We start from the raw sequence: 20,351 nt of genomic DNA on the forward strand, positions 1-20,351 counted from the left end.
TAAGCTTGTATTGATTAATTGATCCAGTTTTATTATTTTATTTCTAGTTATCTGAAGACAACTCTTACTCCTCATCTGAGAATTCAGCAGGTTCCAAAGCAGCAGTGAAGTCGTCTGTTACTGTGCATATTTCTAGCTCTAAAACAGCACGGTAAGTTTGATTATTATATTTGTACACCATTTGGTTACTTAGTGTATGGCCTGCCCTTTTGTCCTGCGTGTCTAAACCTATGCTGTCCAAATCCACACTGTACTCACTGGTATTTGTGTGTGGTGCCAGGATTTGTGGGTGCTGACATGAGTTCCATATGCCATACGGAATGGAATCCTGCCAGGAAACAGTTCATTTCTCATTAGCAACTCCCAGGCCAGAAACTATTTTGGTTCACTGTCTCATGCAGCTTTGTCAGTTCAAAACATATCTTGGTTTTGAATGTTTACAGTCATGTTTGTGTTTTTTGGAGAACTCTGTTGTGATGACATAACTGCCCCATTTCATAAACTGATTATTTGCCAATATATGTAAGTATATCAGACACAGAACTCATGAAGAAAAGCATGCAGTACCATCATTGAATAAAGCAGCTGATATGCTACATCTATACACACACAAGAATTTGTGGCCTGAGTGATTAGCTGTGATGACTGCAGAGGAGTAGCATCTTTGTGCAGACATGGGTTGTCCAGGATGAACTTCTGAATTTCTGCATGGAGAAGCTGACTTCCTTGGACTGGGACCATCACCTCCCTGGATAACAGAGAAATTATATCAGTGTGAAAATGGGCCTTTGATTTACTCACCTCTCTCTGAAGTCTGGCTCATGAAAATACTAATGGCCTTTCTGTGGTTAACTAGTTCAGTGCAGACAGGTTATTTTGTATTAATAATGCTTGCTAATAGTGCATGACAGTTTTTTACTTGGAAGTTGTGAGTATCAGGAATATACCTGAAATGAGTTACTGATGAGAGAAGAACATTTCAAATTTGTTAGAGTTAGGGTAGTATGGTTAGGTTGTGGTTGGACTTGATGATCTTTAAGGTCTTTTCCAATCTTGCTGGCTGAGAGTACAGAGGAGGAAGGCTTTACCAATTTCCACATATATCAACCTCAGTGACTCTGGTTTTCTTGCAAACATGTTTATAACAGAAAATAAGCTTGGATTGATTAATTGATCCAGTTTTATTATTTTATTTCTAGTTATCTGAAGACAACTCTATATGAAGCAATTCTATGATTCTATGATTTAATTACTAAGGCCACAGCCAGTATATTTTTGATGTTGCATCCTTTCTCCCTTCCACACGAATTTGGGATGCCAGACTTCAGAGAAGACAAGGGATTTTATATGCACAGAAACTTAGATTCTTAATCTTTATTGATAAGAAAAGCATTATTAAAGCAGAGATGCACAATGGTGATTTTAGAAGAGTCAACCTCCCCTTTTGAATCACAGTTAATGCTGTGATGAAACCCTGTGAGGACAAGATGGAGCCACACAACATACTGGATTTTTAGGAGATTCAGAATGATGGTAATGCACATATTAGAAAAGCTAAAGGAAGATACTACCAGTTTCAGATCAACTGATACTAATATTCCAAATCCACTTACCCTCTGACACCTGCACAGTATATAGGAAAGGACAACTGAGTGGTTATCTCTTCTGAAATAGATGAATAAAGAAATGCTTTGGTGTGTTTCAGTACTGACCAGTTGCAGGACTTGAAAGTTGTTACAGTGCTAATTTTCCTTTCATTTTTAAAAGGAATTTCTCATCTGCTTGGTGCCTGATTAGTTTAGTGTATCAGCAATGTGGTAAAATGTTAAATTAATTGCCAAACTGAATATTCATTTAAAAATGGCCAGGTGCTTTCTGTTCTTCCAGCATTACGGGGGGGGGGGGGGGGGTTGAGTGCCTTTCTTCTGATCTGTATAAGGTGCTTGTTTCTTTAAAATACTTCATTAAAATCTTTTTCTGGCATAGCTCTTTTCTCACAGGTTAACTTGATAGATATTCAAACAAACAACTCTATTAAATTCCATATGCATGCTAAAGAGTAGCAACCAGTATTACAAAGTTTGTTTTTAATTATCAATCATGGTGAAGGTATTGACATTTGTGTACATTAAAAAAAAAAAAAAAAAAAAAAGGAAGGAGACTCAATAGCAACGATTCCTGCTGCCTGCAGATGTCCTGTTCTGTCTCTCTTCTTCCACTTGTTCTCTATGTAATGCTGTTCTTTCTATTCTTTAGAGTGATGAATGAAAATGGTTTCTTAGTCCTCCATAGTTGCTGTGGCTGCCCATATTCCATTTCCAACAGTTCAGTTTCCTGAACTGGCTATAGCTTAGAGCAGTTTGTTGAGTTTCTTGAGTCTGATTATGAAATCAGTGGTTACATTACAATTATTAAAATGATTGTTATTAATTTTAATTATGAACACTTACAATTATTAAAAGAATTAAGGAAAATATTATTAAAAAAGGAAATCATTTCTTAAGTGACAAATACAATGCTGGGAAAATGCAGGCTTCTGATGATGTATTCAGTTTTCACAATGATTTGCTTGAAAACCTGCAGGGGGTCAGGGACAGCATTAGAACTGGCAACTTTTTGGACATCGAGAAGGATCAGCTGAGTACCTAGATCTGCTTTTATCTCTCCAGGGTCTTTTCCAAGTTTCTCCTTCTATTCTTCTTTGTTCGTGGTAATTCCCTGAATTCAGTGCCTCTGTTTTGCATCTCCATGGCAATGTCATCCCTGGCACGTTTTGTTCTTGCCCTGCAGCAACGTGAGGATATTAAGATTTTAACAAGTCTCTCAGGCTGGTACTTCCAATTTAAGGACAACTAGAAAAATCCCGCACTGCTATCTTTTTTCTTAAATTTCTCGAAACACACAAAATCCATTTCACATTATTTGTTTGAGACAATGCTGGGGCTTCGGTTTTTTAGCTCTTCTGGAATGCTGTCCTTACTGATTTGCTAGTGCTGCAACCTGGAAGTATCAGATGAAATCTTAGGACAGATATTGATTGCAGTTCAGTGAAATATACTGGAGAATTTTCTTTACTAAAGGATAAGAAAGTCGTTAGCTTAAACACACTTCAGATTCCGCTTTAATGGTGAAAAACATGTATGAAAGATTTCAAGGCTGCAAAAAGTCTGATTTTCTGATTTTTGTTTCTTATTTTTTCTTTGTCTAGCAACACATCAAATATGGGTTAAAAATAGGAATATTTTTTTCCTAAGTGCAAGATGGAAATAGTTTGTAGATGGAAACAGTTTGTACTGAATAATTCCTTCATCCTACTTGAAGAAATTTCAAGCACACTGCCATTGTGAACATAGAAACTTAGTTGCAAACTCAGATCATAAAATCATAGAATTACCAAGGTTGGAAAAGCCCTCCAAGATCATCCAGTCCAACCATTCACCTGCCTCCAATATTTCCCCACTAAGCCTCGTTCCTTAGTGCCGCATCCAAACATTTCTTGAGCACCTCTGGGGACGGTGTCTCCACCACCTCCCTGGGCAGCCCATTCCAGTGCCTGACCACTCTTTCAGAGAAGAATTGTTTCCTAATATCCAATATCCATGCTTCGAGCATGGTGGCCTAGTGGAAGATGTCCCTGCCAATGACGGGAGGGTTGGAAATGGATAATCTTTAAAGGTCCCTTCTAACTGTTCTGTGATTCTGTGATTCTACAGTACTACTCTTCTGTGAAACCTTTATGTTTTTGCAGTATTTATCTGATTGCTTAAGAGGTCATTTTTTGGTTTGTCTGTAATAATATAAGATGTGGTAGAGTAAATATATGAACTTATTTATATTCTTTACCAAGTAATATGTTTGTTTTATTCAAAGAAATTGTGTTCTTTACATAGTTCTAAAACACATTCTTATTTTGTTCCCACAGAAGTCAGTTGTTAGAAGACAGAAGTGTGCTAAGCAGCAGCAATTCTGGTTTTGTGTTTGGAGAAAACATGGTTGAGAGAGTTGTGGTAAGATCTGTAAATTCTGGCACACTTTTTGTCAAGATTAACATCATTAAGAATGTATGTTGTTTCAGAGATTGATTCTTTTTTAACTCCTCTTTTTAGCTCTTTCTGTTGTTTTTAAGATATAAGTATACAGATTGCAATGGCTGTCGAAGAGAAAATAACTATTTTCTGTAGGAGGGATAGGCATCCCTGTTTTTCCATCTTACATAAATACTCTAATTACAAACCTCTAACAGTATGCATTTTTCTTTTGCTAAATTTTTGATTTGTAAAACAGTTGCTTAAATATTCCGTGTAAAGCATAACAGCAACAAGGGCAGAGAAATGGTGTCCTTTACCACTCATATAGGTTCTATCCATCCACTGAGAACTGGGAGAAGTTCATTTGAATACTCTTGGACAGAAGACAATATTTAACACTCACCAAAGATACTGTCCGTGTTAAGATATACTGTGCATGCCATGAAACAGCATAATGAATTAAATCCTGCTGACCACTATACCACTTAGAGTGGAATTAAAATTTACTTTCTAGTAAGAATACAGTGAAAAAAATATGCATATCTGTCAGTGAAAAAGTTTGAGAATTGTAGGGCTGGTTTGCAGCTTCTGACAAAGATTCATATATAAGATAGGAGTTTAGTCACAGTATTGTAGGAAGTCTGAAGTGTTAATTTAAAACATGGATAAGAAGCTTTATCTGACAAACTGAAAGACTGAAAGTTTTAATTCCTCTGAAATTAAATGTGGGGCGTCTGGAAATTTTAAGCTATTCTGGGGTTTAAGTATGAAATTGGAAATTAGATGTTACTTAAACACGTAAGTCTATCAGTGGATTTAAAGCTTAGTCCAGGTTCCTTAAAAAGAAGACATTATTCTTGGCAGGATGATGTATGATTTTATGACAATAAAATTACTTCCACTGAAGAACAGAATTGTATAATCTATACTGGTTTTTTTAATCATAATGTATTACAATTCCGAATCTTCTTCCTGCTGTGCATTAAAAGGTTCAGTGTTCTGTTTGATAAGAAGTAATATAGCCTCTTTATATAAACAGGAAATCTTACTCTCCCCCTTTTTTTTTTTTTTTCTAGAGCCCTGAAAAGCATTCCGTGTCATGCAATGAAGTTGATTCATACAAAAGAGAAATAACATCACTTTACATAGAATCTTTTCATGTAACAAGTAAGCTTACTCAGCAAAAAAGTACAATTAGATTTCATACAGCATATTTGAGTGGTTATTTGAGAGTGTCAAATGAATGGTAGTAAGTAGTTTTCAAATGTTACTGGCATGTCCAATCACCAGAATACCATTATGTACTTGCATGTGAAGTCTGTGTTTAGAATCATACAATCATAGAATGGTTTGAGTTGTAAGGGACGTTTAAGTTCCAGTTCCTCCGCTTTGGGCTAGGATGCATTCCACTAGGCCAGGTTGCTCAAAGCCTGATACAGACAATGCTTCCAGGGTATGGGCATCCACAACCGCACTGGACAACCTGTCCCTGTACCCTTAGAGTAAAGAATTTCTTCCTAATATCTAGTCTAAATCTACCCTCTTCCAGTTTAAAGCCTTTTCCCCTCATGCTGTTGCAGTCTGCCCTTATAAAAAGTCCCTCCTCTGCTCTCCTGTAGGCTCCCTTCAGGTACTGGAAAGCCACTCTGAGATCCCCTTGGAGCCTTCTTTTCTCCAGGCTGAAGAGCCCCAGCTCTCAGCCTGTCCTCATAGGGGAGGTGCTCCAGCCCTCTGATCACCTTTGCGACCCTCCTCTGGACCCCATCCAACAGCTCCATGTCCTTCTTGTGCTGGGGACCCCAGAACTGGATGCAATACTCCAGGTGGGGTCTCATGAGAGCAGAGTAGGGTGGCAGAATCACCTCCCACAACCTGCTGGTCACACCTCTCTTGATCCAGCCCTGAATACAGTTGGCCTTGTTGGCTGCAAGCACACATTGCCAGCTCATGCTGAATCTTTCATTAACTGACACTCCCAAGTCCTTCTCCTCAGAGTCTGTCAAGCCATTCTCTGCCCAACCTGTAGCTGTGCTTGGGAATGTTCCAATCCAGATGCAGGACCTTGTGCTTAGCCCTTTGGAACTTCATGAGATTGGCATGGGCCCACCTCTCAAGCCTGTCCAGATCCCTCTGGATAGCATCCCTTCCCTCTAGTGTGTCAGCTGCACCACTCAGCTTGGTGTCATCTGCAAGCTTGTTGACAGTGCACTCAATCCCACTGTCCATGTTGCCTGCAAGGATGTTAAATAGCACTGGTCCCAGCACCAATTACTGAGGAACGCCACTCATCACAACCAGCCTCCACTTGGACACTGAGTCATCTATTGCCCATCCATTGCAACACTCTGACTGCCATCATCCAGGCAATTTGTTATCCAGTGAGTGATCCATCCATCAAAATCATTTTTCTCCAGTTTAGTGACTGGGATGTCTTGCAGGACAATGTCAATCTACAATCCAGGTAGATCACAGAATCACAGAATCACAGAATCGTAGGGGTTGGAAGGGACCTCCAGAGATCATTGAGTCCAACCCCAACCCCTGCCAAAGCAGGTTCCCTACATCGCACAGGTAGGCATCCAGACAGGTCTTGAATATCTCCAGAGAAGGAGACTCCACAACCTCCCTGGGCAGCCTGTTCCAGTGCTCCGTCACCGTCACCTAAAGAAGTTCTTGCGCACATTGGTGCAGAACTTCCTATGCTCCAGCTTCTGGCCATTTCCCCTTGTCCTGTCTCCGCACACTGCTGAAAAGAGTCTGGCCTCGCCACTTTGCCCCCCACACCTTAGATATTTATAGACCTGGATCAGGTCCCCTCTCAGTCTTCTCTTCTCAAGTCTAAACAGACCCAGTTCACTTAGCCTTTCTTCATAGGGGAGATGCTCCAGGCCCTTCACCATCTTTGTGGCTCTCCGCTGGACTCTTTCCAAGAGATCCCTGTCTTTTTTGTACTGGGGAGCCCAGAACTGGACACAGTACTCCAGATGAGGCCTTACCAGGGCAGAGTAGAGGGAGAGGATCACCTCCCTCGACCTGCTGGCCACGCTCTTTTTAATGCACCCCAGAATGCCATTGGTCTTTTTGGCCACAAGGGCACACTGCTGGCTCATGGCCAACCTGTCATCCACCAGGACACCCAGGTCCCTCTCCGCAGAGCTCCTCTCCAGCAGGTCATCCCCCAACCTGTACCGGTGCATGCAATTATTCCTCCCTAGGTGCAAGACCCTACACTTGCTTTTGTTAAACCTCATCTGGTTTCTTACTGCCCAGCTCTCCAGCCTGTCCAGGTCTCGCTGAATGGCAGCACAGCCTTCGGGTGTGTCAGCCAATCCTCCCAACTTGGTATCATCAGCAAACTTGCTGAGGGTGGCCACTATCCCCTCATCAAGGTCATTGATGAGGATGTTGAACAAGACTGGACCCAGCACCGACCCCTGGGGAACACCGCTGGTTACAGGTCTCCAACCGGACTCTGCACTGCCAATGACGGCCCTCTGTGCTCTGCCAGTCAGCCAGTTCTCAACCCACCTCACTGTCCAATGATGCCAGTTGCTCCTCCTTTATCCGCTGATGTTGTAACTCCATTATAAAAGGCCACCAAGTTTGTTAGGCATGATTTGCCCTTGGTGAAGCCATGTTGGTTACCTCCAATCACCTTGTCTTTATTTTCCACATGCTATAGTATGTGGAAGGAGAATCTGCTCCATGATCTTACGCGGCACAGAGGTGAGACTGACTGGCCTGTAGTTCCCTGGATCTTCTTTTTTTCCTTCTCTGAAAATGGGGGCTATGTTTCCCCTTTTCCAATCAGTGGGAGCTTCACCAAACTGCCATGACCTTTCAAATATGATGGATAGCTGCTTGGCAGCTTCATCCACCAGTTCCTTCAGAACCCACGGATGGATCTCATTGGGGCCCATGGACTTGCACATCTTCAGTTTCTTTATATTATGTTGAACCTGGCCTTCATTTACAAAGGGCAGATCTTCTTTCTCCAAGTTCTTACCTTTCTTTCTGCAACTTGGGCAGCATGGCTAGAGCCCTTGCTGGTGCAGTCATAGAATCATAGAATTACTCAGGTTGGAAAAGACCTTAAAGATCATCAAATCCAACCACAACCTAACCATACTGCTCTAACTAATAACCCTCCACTAAATCATGTCCCTGAGCATCACATCCAAATGGTTTTTATACACATCCAGGGATGGTGACTCAACCACCTCCCTGGGGAGCCTATTCCAGTGCTTAACAACCCTTTCTGTAAAGTTCTTTTTCATGATATCCAACCTAAACTTACCCCGGTGCAACTTGAGGCCATTTCCCCTCACCCTGTCACCAGTGAGAAGAGACCAGCCCCATTCTCACTGTAAGCACCTTTCAGGTATTTAAAGAGAACAATAAGGTCTCCTCTCAGCCTCCTTTTCCCCAGACTAAACACCCCCAGCTCCTTCAGTCTCTCCTCATAGGGCATATTCTCCAAGCCCTTCACAAGCCTTGTTGCTCTTCTTTGGACCTGCTCCAGCACCTCAATGTCCCTGCTGTACTAGGGTGCCCAAAACTGAACACAGTACTTGAGGTGAGGCCTCACCAGTGCTGAGTACAGGGGAAGGATTACTTCCCTACTCCTGCTCACCACTCCATTCCTTCCAGTCTGAGACAAAGAAGTCATTAAGCAACTCAGCTTTCTACATATCCCTTGTAACTAGGTCTCTGGTTTCCTCTCAGAGAGGGCCCACATCTTCCCTGGTCTTCCTTTTATCGGTGATATACCTATAGAACAACTTCTTGTTCCCTTTTAAGTCCTTGGCTAGATAAATTCTACTTGGGTTTTAGTTTTCCTAACCTGATCCCTGGCTGCTTGGACAACTTCTTTGCAGTTCTCCTAGATATTTTGTTCCTGCTTATATAGGCTTTCTCTTTGCACCAAAGTCCAGGAACTACTTGTTTGTCCACAGAGACCTCCTGGCATTCTTGCCTGCTTTCCTCTTTCTTGGGATGCACTCCTTCTGGGCTTGGAGGAGAAGGTCCTTGAATACTGACCAGCTTTCTTGGGCCCTTCTTCCCTCCAGGACTTTACCCCATGTCACCCTGCCAAGCACTTCCCTGAAGAAGTCAAAGTCTGCTCTCCTGAAATCCAGAGCAGCAAGCTTGCTGTGCACCCTCTTTTACACTCTACGGATCTTTTGACTCCACTCATGGTCACTGCAGCCAAGACTGCTCTTGAGCTTCATGTCATCACCAGCCCCTCCTCATTGGTGAGGACAAGAACCAGCATGGCACCTTTTCTTGTGGGTTCCTGTACTATTTGGAAGAGGTCATTATCATCAGCGCAGCTGGTGCTCTGCTGTGTCATCCTTACAACATACATTAGGGTGGGTAAAATCCCCCATGAGAATCCTGTTTTTTGAATGTGAAACTGCTCATATTTGTTTATAGAAGGCCTCCTCCACTCAGTCTTTCTGGTCAGTGGCCTATAGCAGATCCTCACTACAACATCTCCTTCCCCTGCCTTCCCTTTAACTCTAACCTGGGGATGATTTCTCAAAGCTTCCATGGCTTAAGTAGCTGAAGCCTTGTTCATGACACCTCTCCTTTAACCACATATTGTTTTTTTTTTTTTAATTCTATCAGTGCTTTCCCTCCCCATTCCTCTAACCAAGAGGACCGATGAGAAAACTACCTGTGCTTCTAAGTCCTTCACTGTTGCTCCAAGCTGCTTATAGTCCCTTTTGATATTCTTCATGCTGCACATAGCTGTATCATTTGTCCCTGTGTGAAACAGCAACAGCAGGTAGTAGTCAGTGGGATGTACAAGGTGTGGCAACCTCTCTTCCCCACCTCTTCTCCCAGCTCTCTTCTGGCAACTGCTCTTCCCACCTTGATGTGAGCCCTGAGCAGCAAACCTCTCTCAGTAATTGATCAGAATGATAAATGAGTGCTGCAGCAGAAAGCAGCTGCAGTTTGGTATATAAAGTCTGAACTAGACTGACTTCAAAACGAATTATCTAAGTTACACAGGAGAAGATCAAGTTAAACTGCTATGTTTGATACTTGAAAAAGTGCAGTGAGCTTAGTGAGTAACTTTCAGAATGCATTTCTGAACTACGGTTTTAATCTATGTGCTGTTCGTATTCATTTGTAACCTAATTGTAGGGCTGGAACTTCTGTAAAGACAGATTTCAGGGATTATTTGTGACTCTTCTGGGCAGCTTTTCTGCTAGGCAAGAAACTTTAGCTGTAAGGGAATCCCAAATGGTCCCCATCTTTAGCCGTCTTTGCATCCCTCTCTACTAATGGGTGTATAGTATCTTCTTCTTTTGCAGCTACATTCTTTCAAATCAAAAGGAAAAAAAAAAACAACACAACATAGAAAACATATATAATATATGCATCAATTGGGACATATGCCTTTCATTATATGTTAATCTCCTGAGCATTATTAGAAACCACTTTTATCTGGAAAATCAACTTCTAATTGTTCAGGGCTTGTTTCTGCAACTTATCCCTTGGGGGAGATCACTGCATCTTCGAGAGAGCCCCATTCAATTCAGAATGATCATAAATATCTGAGACATTTTGCGGTATTTCAGCTTTTTTTCCTTCTAGTTGGACAATAACATTAAATGACGTTGGATGGCACAGGGAGTACTGAATTCACGGGCCACCATACATGCTAAAAATACTCATTCTACAGAAATAAAGATTTCCTTCTTTCTTTCCCTGCAGAAACAGCTTTGTTGAGGAATGCAATACAAACTGAGTCAGCAGCTGCTCATATTTCCAAGCCAGGGGAGAAAATTCTGTTAGATAAAGTTGAAGTTATAACTGGAGAAGAAGAAGAACACAATGTATTACAGGTATGTATTTCATAATGTCCTGATGGTCAGCAGTTTTGTTGGTGAAAAGAATGTCTAAATCTGAATTTACTAAATTTTACTACATTTACAGAATTTACTTCTGAAGCAATCAGAACATCACTATATGTTTTAAATTTTAAGTTTTTTTAAGATACACTTCTGCTTTTTTTTTTTTTTAAGGCTTAAATTTTCTTTTTCATATTATATCTATATACTATTGTAACTGAAACATCAAAATTAGAAGTAATTTGAGTAAAGTTTTTTTTTAAGGACAAAACATTTTGGGGGAAAGAATGTGTTATTTAGTAATCACCTTTATAAACAACTACATAACTTTTTCAGTGAATGAGGTAATATGCTATTAGAGCACTTGCAGTGCATTAACCTGTCAGTGATATCACAGATGAAGAATTAATGAAGATGAAATAATTGAAAAAGTAAACTAGAATTCATAGAATCATAGAATCACAAGGTTTTAAAGGACCTACAAGATCACCCAGTCCAACAGTCTTCTCATTGCCACTGTTACCACAGGCACTAAACCAGATCTCGCAGCTCCCCATCCAGACGCCTCTTGAACACTGCCAGGGATGGCAACTCCACCACCTTCCTGGGCAGCCATTCCAGTGCCTGACCACTCTCTGAGAGAAAAAGTTCTTCCTTACGTCTAACCTAAACCTCCTCTGGTACAACTTGTGGCCATTTCCTCGGGTCCTGTTCGTTGCCTGGGAGAAGAGGCCAAACCCCTTTTCATCGCAGCCTCCCTTCAGGGAGTTGTAGAGTGCGATGAGGTCTCCCCTGAGCCTCCTCTTCTCCAGACTAAACAATCCCAGCTCCTCCCTTACAAGCTGCTCCTTGTAAGACTTGTGCTCCAGACCCCTCCCAGCTTTGCTGCCCTCCTCTGGACACGTTCCAGGGCCTCAATGTCTTTTTCTTTTTGTAGTGAAGGGCCCAAAACTGAACACAGCACTCGAGGTGTGGCCTCACCAGAGCTGAGTACAGAGGGATGATTACTGCCCTGCTCCTGCTGGCCGCACAATTCATGTTGATTGTTTTCAAAGAATAACTTAAAGTTCAGCACACATCAGGGAGTCCTTTGCCTTATGTAAAAATGTCAGTGTATCTATTTTTCTATCCTGAATCCATGCATACATATGTATTCAAAGCCACACCAGAAGATTTAAAAGCATAAAGTTTTAAAACCAATAAAGTTAACAGTGGATCACAATTTCCATTGTGTGTTTCTCTTTCAGATTAACTGCAAGCTCTTCCTATTTAATAAACTTTCTTTAACTTGGATTGAAAAAGGCAGAGGATCCCTGAGGCTTAATGACACTTCCAGCAATAAGTGTGGAACGTTGCAATCGAGGCTGAGTAAGAATTAAATAACAAAGTAACACATACACAAAACACTGATTAACTTGTACTGTTGCTGACTAGAATCAGTTTCTCTCAAATCATTTAAAACTGAATAGCTAATTTTATTTAAATCAAGCTGCTGAGAATATTTTTATCCTTACCTGATGGAGTTATCTTTGTTACAGACTGAGGCACTTCATTGCCTCTGGGTTTTTCAGTTGGCTTGTGTATGCCCACATATTCATGTTGTGAGGTTCTGTGTCTTTTTACTGGAAAGTAGCTTAGCCACCAGTCTGACAGTTTGCATCAGCACTGTTTCAAGACACTTCTGGAATGCTGCTTTTCCTGTGCTGTCATTTTTGTAATGCATTATAGTTTCAGTAGATTATTTTTTTTACGTGTCAGATTTATTAAAGAAATTAGCGTATTTTGAAAATATTAGTTGCATGGAAGTGCTGGGAGAAACTGCTAATAAAAAGGAAGACAGTTCCAATCACTTATGTATGAACCTTCTTATTTCAGTTATGCGAAATCAAGGCAGCTTGAGACTGATTCTCAACACCAGACTCTGGGGTCAAATGGTGTTAAAAAGAGCAAACAGTAAAAGCCTGTGTTTCACTGCAACAGATCAAGAGGACCACTCTGTTCAAGTATTTCTAATTCAGGTAATCAAGAGATAAAATCCCACCCAAATCCCCACCTCATCTAGGTTTCTGAAGACTTGCTGGGACTATGGTTTTAGCAAATAGCATTCTATGCCTTGTTAAGCTGTGATTAGCTTAGGCTTTATATGGCTTCTGTTATGAAATGAGTTAGCAGTGTTATCCCATCATACTTCAAAAAAGGTGTGAATATGTGATATTGCCTTAGGAGAGACACTTCTTGATTCTGGTTCACATACCACTGAATCAGTATTGCTCCACGGTACAGCATGCATCACTTACTGTTTCTTAGAGAGGCAACACAGTAAGAATTTCTACACACAGGTAGTCACGCATTTGTAAGTCACCTAGGAACAAGGCAGCAGCTTTCTGCTGTGATTCTGGACACAGTGCTTGCAACACTTCTCATGCTTGACGAACAGACTTCTCTAATTATATGACCAGCCTGATGGATGAAGGGAGAGCAGTCGATATTGTGTTCCTGCACTTCAGTAAGGCCTTTGCCTTTGATAATGTCCCTTGTAAGATCCTCACAGGTAAGCTACTTAAGCATGGGCTGGAGGAGCGGACAGTGAGGACAGCTGAAAACTGACTGAGTGGTTGGGCCTGTAGAGTAGTTGTTTAGTGGTGGAGGCCAGTAACCCCAGGATTCAGTACTGGGTCCAGCTCTGTGTAACATCTTCATTAACGATCTGGACAATGGGATAGAGTGCACTCTTTGTAAATTCATAAATATCACAAAACTAGGAAAGTGGCTAACTCACCAGAGGGCCATACAGCCATCCAGAAGGATCTGAACAGGCTGGAGAGCTCAGCTGAGTCCTAATGAAGTACAGAGTCCTGCAATTGAGGAGGAACAATCTAACATATCAGTACGTGCTGGGGGCTCCTCATCTGGAAAGCAGCTTTGCAGAAAAAGACCTAAGTGTTCCAGTGGACAGCAAACTGAACAAGAGTCAGCAATATGTCCTTTCTTATCAGAAGGCTAAATGTATGCTTGGCTGGTATTATGCAAAGTATCAGCAGGTTAATAGAGGTGATCCTTCGTCTCTGTCCTTCTCGTGTAATCAATGCTGATGAGGCTGTACCTGGAGTCCTATGTTCAGTTCAGCGCCCCAGTACACAGAGACATGGAACTATAAAGTCAAGAGTAGTCCCACTAATATGACACGAGGACTGCAGCACCTCTCCTGTGAGGAGAGGCTGAGAGAGCTGGGACTTCTCAGCTGATGAAGAGATTTAGGGGTATCACATCAACGTCTATAATAACTGTAGGAGGAATACAAAGAAGATGGTATTTGTCTTTTTTGAGTATCCTCCAGTTCCAGAGCAAGAGGCAATTGGCACAAACTATAACAAAAGAGGCTCCCTCTGAACATCCGCAAGCACTTCTGTACTGTGTAGGCAATGGAGCATTGGCACAGGTTTCCCAGAGACAGTGGATTCTTATTTTTGGAGATGTTCAAAAGCCATGTAGACATAGTCCTGGGCTACCTGCTGCGTGTCCCTGCTTGAGTTGGGTGTTGGACCATATGGCTTCCAGACATCCCTTTCAACCTCAGCCATTCTGTGATTCTGTGATGATCCATCTGGTCTATTTCAGAGTTGAGAGAGAACACAGATTTTGTAATGTGACTTTATGTAAGACAATAGTCTTGGGAATACTAGTTTTCTCTGGCTGGGGCTGATAAGTGGAGCATGGAAATGTGGTGGACTTATTTGTAAGTAATTGCAACATAGGGGTATGATGTTCCCTACTAGATCCTTTCAGGGGCAAGAAAACTGCTGCTTACAGGAAGTGTCACATTTAGCACACAAGCAAGATACCATGCATGCAGTGTTTATGAAAGCACTGTAAGCCTGTCACTTCCTAACAGTGATTGACTAACTCTGACTGTGCCATGCAGCCAATCTGCACGTGCACATTAGAAATGTCTTAGATTTCCAGATGTGATACAGTTTTCTAGTGTATAGAGATGTAAGCATTAATAAGATTCTGTCCTGACAGTTCTAAACAGTAAAAAAGGACATGTATTAAGAAACCAAGGTACAGTTGTATGTGTGGCAAAACCTGCAAGAAGCTGCTTGTACAGTTATCAACAAAGCAGCTAGTGTCATAGTTGGTATCTCATCAAACTAAACCATGTCCCTCAGTGTCACATCTATAATCTAACCCCTCCAGGACTGGTTATTCCACCACGTCCCTGGCTGGCTAGTTCCAATGCCTTTATCTTTCTGAGTGTCCTTCTCTGTACCATCTTTAATTCTGTCCTTGAGATATGATAACCAGAGTAGAACACAGTAGTCAGGACATGGCTGCTCTAAAGTTTTGTGTACTGGCAAAATGGTGCCCTGTCTGGTTTTCAGTACCCTTTTTGATTTAAAAATCGCAGCACGGTTCATTATATTTTTAAGGTTAATAAATACAATTTATAATTTTTTGAGGTTAGTTTTAAAAGTTTTATTTATTCTGTAAATCAAAATACAAACACACGTATTACTATTTCAGTGCTTTATTTGTTCTAGAATTATATTTAGGAATTGTCTGGAGTATGAAATATTCAGTACAACCATTCTTCAGGGCAGATAATTTTTAAAGGTTTTTTTTTTTTTTCATGTGATTATAGATAAAATAATCAACATATTTTAAAGTTTCAACCACTGAAGAGAATCTAACATCCTTTGTGTTTAAATCTATTTTCAGAAATGAATTACTGTGAATCTTATATACAATATATTGATTAAAAAAAAGCACAACCAAAATAAAGTTATTTTATTACTTTTGAAAACTTCTCAGCCTCTCTGTGAAAATAAGGTTTCTTCTGGGTTAATGTTGACTCTAAATCTTATTTTCTGCAGGCAAGATCAAAAGATGCTGGATATTTGTATGCAGCAATACATCACCGACTTGTGGCACTGCGAAGCTGTGCTGAGCAAGAATCAGATGCTAATCAAATAGACACAGAGTCAGAGACAGCTTTTCAGCTATTAAACTGTGACAGTGATGATGATGATGAAAAAATAACTCAAGTGAGCAGCAGTGGATCTGGTAAGCAAAACTTTTCCCAGGAATGCTGTAATTCTTTCAAGGTTTTTTCCTTTTAATAATAAAAATGTACTTTTTTTTTTTTTTTCATGTTGACTGTAACTTTAATCAAAATTTATGTTATAGATACTCTTTGCTGAGTAGATGAGAGTAACTCCTTGCAGCTTACTGCTATTACAATGCTAGATTTTACTGGATAAATGGTAGATAGAATAGTTTGGTTAGAATGGATCTACAAAGATCACCAAGTCCAGTTGCGTGACCTCTTCAGTGCTAATCAGAAGTTAAAGCACATTACTGAGGGAATTATCTAAATAATTCTTAGACACAGGAGTGGGGATTGCTAGGAAGTCTGCTCTTCAAGAAGCCATTTTTCTTCATATCCAATGCAACCCTTCCGTGGTGCAGCTTTGTGCCATTCCCATCCTGTCATCAGTTTCCAGGAGCAGAGCCCAGCATCTCTCTCTGCTTCCCCTCCTCAGGGAGCTACAGAGAGCAGTGAGGTTGCCTCACGACCTCCTCTTCTCCAGACAGGACAACCTAAATGTCCTTAACCACTCCTCGTGGGATTTGTTCTCTGCCCTTGTTAACAGCTTTATTGACCTCCTCTGGACTCTTTCAAGGACCTTAACATTCATTTTATATTGTGGTGACCAGAACATCACACAGTATTCAAGGTGAGGCTACTCCAACAAAAGAACAGTTGAAAAATGACTGCTTTTTATTGGCTAGCTGTGCTGTGTTCAGAGCACCCCACAAGGCAGTTTCCTCTCTTGGCTGCCCAGGCACACTGCTGGCTCATGCTGAGCTGCTGTCCCCAGCACCTCTAAGTTCCTTGCTGCTGAGCTGCTCTCCAGCCATTTGTCTCCCGTCCCTCAAGCCCGTGTCTTGCACTGCTTGTTCCCAAGTACAGTACCCAGAATTTTCCTTTGTTAAACTCCATGCTGTCACTGACTGCCCTGTGCTATCTAGATCCCTCCACAAGGCCTCTCATCCCTTCAGGCCAGCAGCACCTCTCAGTTTTTGTGTCATTGGCAAATGTGCTGGGGATGCATTCCAGTCCTGCATCATCAGTGTTGAACAGGAGTGGCTCTGGAAGTGAGCCCTGGAGAACATCACTAGTGATCAGCTGCTAATACCTATTTGCTTTATAGCAGTGGAATATTTTTTTTGAAAAAAAAAGCTGAGAGTTAAGGAATTTTAATTTTGTCAACCTTTATCTGAAATCTTCTTTAGTACATTTCAGTAGATATGACAGGAGGCACTGAGATACTTCTTACATGAATGAGTAGAAGTTGAGTCCACATGCATCATCAACTAGGTAGTTACTAATGCCTTCAAGCACTGTGTTTATTGAGACAGTATTTACTTTGCTCTGGTTAACTTTGTTTAAAGCACTGGTTTTTGAGTCGTTCTAATAACTACTTCTCTAAGAGACTCCTGGTTCAAGATTTACATGCCAGCCATGCCAGCTGTTTTGGCAGGTTTTTTTTTTTAACATAATAGGAATGTAGGCTCTTCAAAGTAAGGAATGTAGCTAAAACAGGATGTAAGGGACAAACTGACTTAATGCTGCTCTAGAAAATGAAAGACGTACAAGCTCTTTTGTCTTGGCAGAACACAAGACACATTTCTTGAGGAAATTTACTCGCTTGTGCCAAATTGCCACTATGGATACAAAAGCTAGCAATTGAATTCTCTTTCTCGTAGAACTAAAGCAGGAAGGTCTGAGTTGTTGCTCCTAGAACTTGCTTCCCTCTTTAACTAAGCAACATACAGCCCTTATATTATACACACTTCTTTTTAACAAGTATTCAACAGAAATAAGTCACAGACAACTAACAGCTATGAGTAACTGCTTAAGGATAATATGCAAGCCTTTTTTCCCCATTTACAGATTGTATCTTATAGTCTTGTTCCCATGATCAGCTGTTATTTAAATACACTTCAGTATCATTCAGTGCTCTAAACAAAGTATGATGCTCTCACACAAAATTTTCTCACAAATACCTTCATTCTGTTTAGGAAATGGAAAATTTTTGGCTTTGAAAACTGCCTCTACTGCTTCTAGCTAATCAAACATTCCCTCACTAATTCCTAAATAATCTCTATTGACTTTACAAAGATTCAGGTAACTTGAAAACTGTGGATGGAACTTGATTACTTTCCAGGATTACTTGATAAGAACTCTTTGTTGTTTTAGAAAAAAAAAAAAAAGAAGAAGAAGAAGAAAGAAAAGAAAGAGGTGAAAGGGAATATAAAAGCAGTTTGAGAGCACAGATTTACTAGTTAAATATTTACTTTGATTTGCAGAGATTTGTGATACAAATATTCGAATGGCATCCAGCAAATAGATTCTGAAATACGACTGTCAGGTGTTCATGAGTGTCAAGCCCTTTAGTTTCTGTCTTTTATTTGTGTTCAAACAATTCCTGTCAGCAGTTTTAGCAATCCCTTTCAAATGCTTTTTGGATGACTTCTATCATTCCCTGCTTATCTCTTCTATTATTCTCAGAGCCACAAGGTTTCAATTTTGCATAAATTTCAGTCAGTGGTATCCAAGCCCCACTTTCTGTGCAGACATTCACTTCTTACATGTCTCTGCCCCTGGAACTTCCATTTCCAAAACAGGAAATTGTAGTCATAGCTTTTTAAATAAGGTGAGGTCAGTTTTAAATACTAATATAGAAATGTGTATTTGGATGCAAGAAATCAGATCCTGCATATTTAACAACATTTGATAAGGAGCCTACATTTTCATTTTCATTTAAATATGTATGTTGTTTCATTCATTTCCAGGTTTGTCTCTCCTTTAAAACTGTAGAATTGCTAAGGTTGGAAAGAATCTCTAAGATCATCCAGTCCAACCATCCACGTACTTCCAATATTGCCCACTACATCATGTTCCTAGGTATCAGATCTGCCCTTTCCTTAAGTGCCTCCAGGGATGGTAACCCCACCACTTCTCTGGGCAGGTTGTTGCAATGCCTGACCAATTCTTCTGAGAAGAAATTATTTTTAATAACCAATCCTTAGTTTAGATTACTATGAGAAGCATAACTTCTCAGTGACTGCTTCATTACCAGAAATAAGATTAAAAAATATGCCTAGATTTTATTTAATTATGTTCTACCTGTTTTGTCTCAAAAAAAGCAATGACAATTCTGTCTTTTCTTAATACAGGCAATTTTCACTGGGTTAAACTGAAGTTACATAGTTCCCTAGATTATAATATATATTTCATGACACTGTAGAAGACATGGAAAAAATTAATCAATTCATTACATCAAATTATTTTTGATGTAAAAGATTGAATAAAAGCAAGTAGAATTTACATTAGTGAAGTGTTTGTGAACAGGAAGGTGATGCTATATGCTTGCAATAAATTTTCTTACATGCAGTTCTTCACTCTACTGTCACAGAACATTAACCCTATATAAGGACACTGTAAAAGACAGGAGAGGTATTTCTACTATTCTACTACTATTCAGTATAGACGATTGTATTGAATTGTGTCACTTTCAAGTAAAAATGTTGTTTTCGTAAGATCTGTAAATAATAAGCTGATTTTTCTGATGTTTTTATTACCTTGTATTTCACTAATTACAACTCAGATACTTTCAGCAACAAAATTATGTTTAAATCTGAATGGAGAGAAACAGAACAATTCATCCAACTTCAATCAATTTTTAAAAGTGGTTGGCATCAATCATTCTCTTTGAAGTGTTTATTTTTCCCACTAACTACAAAGTGAGCTGAGGAGATGAATTTAGAATAGATGGCAAACTTCTAGACTGACAGAAGTTAGGCAAATTTCTCCTTCCAGTTATATAACTTGCCTGCTCAATATTTCACTACATTTCTTTATTGTACATTGGAAAAATGTTCTCACTAAATGATTTAACAAATAAAACAATGAAAAAAGCTGGTAGGATAATATGCAAATAATTAGAATTAGAGTGTTCCTTTCTGAGGGGAATACCACTGCTGTCAATTGCATGACTCTCCTTTCTTGTTTTTCTTCTCTTGGCATTTGTAAACTTCATATTCTTTGCTGTATCATGGATCTGCTTCTATAGTCAGAATGGAGAATTTTCCTTAGCCAACTGTACAGAATAGCTTGGTAAGGGAGATTGGTCATTGTAGGCAGGAAGATGGACCCAAACCCTATGGATGAGGAGGAACTAGAACCCAATATGTGTGCTGCAGTGAGTAAAATAATGTGCATACCACTGCCATTTCCTCCTCTACCTTGGTTTATAGATCTCAAACATCTGCTTGGGATTTTCTTACATGCTGGCAGGCCTGTGTCAAGTATCTGTGCAGATTCAGTCTGTGCAGATTGTGAACAGCTGTTTTTTAAGTTCTTTGACTACAAGTTGTCACAATTTCAGCACCT

The 20,351-nt window shown here is 40.2% G+C and overlaps 1 protein-coding gene across 1 annotated transcript in view; it reads left to right on the forward strand.

Moving 5' to 3' along the window:
* Positions 1–20,351, forward strand: part of RANBP3L (RAN binding protein 3 like) — a 40,317-nt gene that overhangs the window by 16,552 nt on the left and 3,414 nt on the right. Inside the window, exons 8-14 of the mRNA XM_090131989.1 lie at positions 48–151; positions 3,923–4,007; positions 5,105–5,195; positions 10,755–10,885; positions 12,139–12,259; positions 12,767–12,909; positions 15,766–15,955. Of these exons, the coding sequence (XP_089988115.1) occupies positions 48–151; positions 3,923–4,007; positions 5,105–5,195; positions 10,755–10,885; positions 12,139–12,259; positions 12,767–12,909; positions 15,766–15,955 (865 nt within the window). The remainder of the gene's footprint in view (positions 1–47; positions 152–3,922; positions 4,008–5,104; positions 5,196–10,754; positions 10,886–12,138; positions 12,260–12,766; positions 12,910–15,765; positions 15,956–20,351) is intronic.

Source organism: Phasianus colchicus, chromosome Z (genome assembly GCF_987193195.1).
Source record: "Phasianus colchicus chromosome Z, bPhaCol1.hap1.1, whole genome shotgun sequence".
Classification (NCBI taxonomy): Eukaryota; Metazoa; Chordata; class Aves; order Galliformes; family Phasianidae; genus Phasianus; species Phasianus colchicus.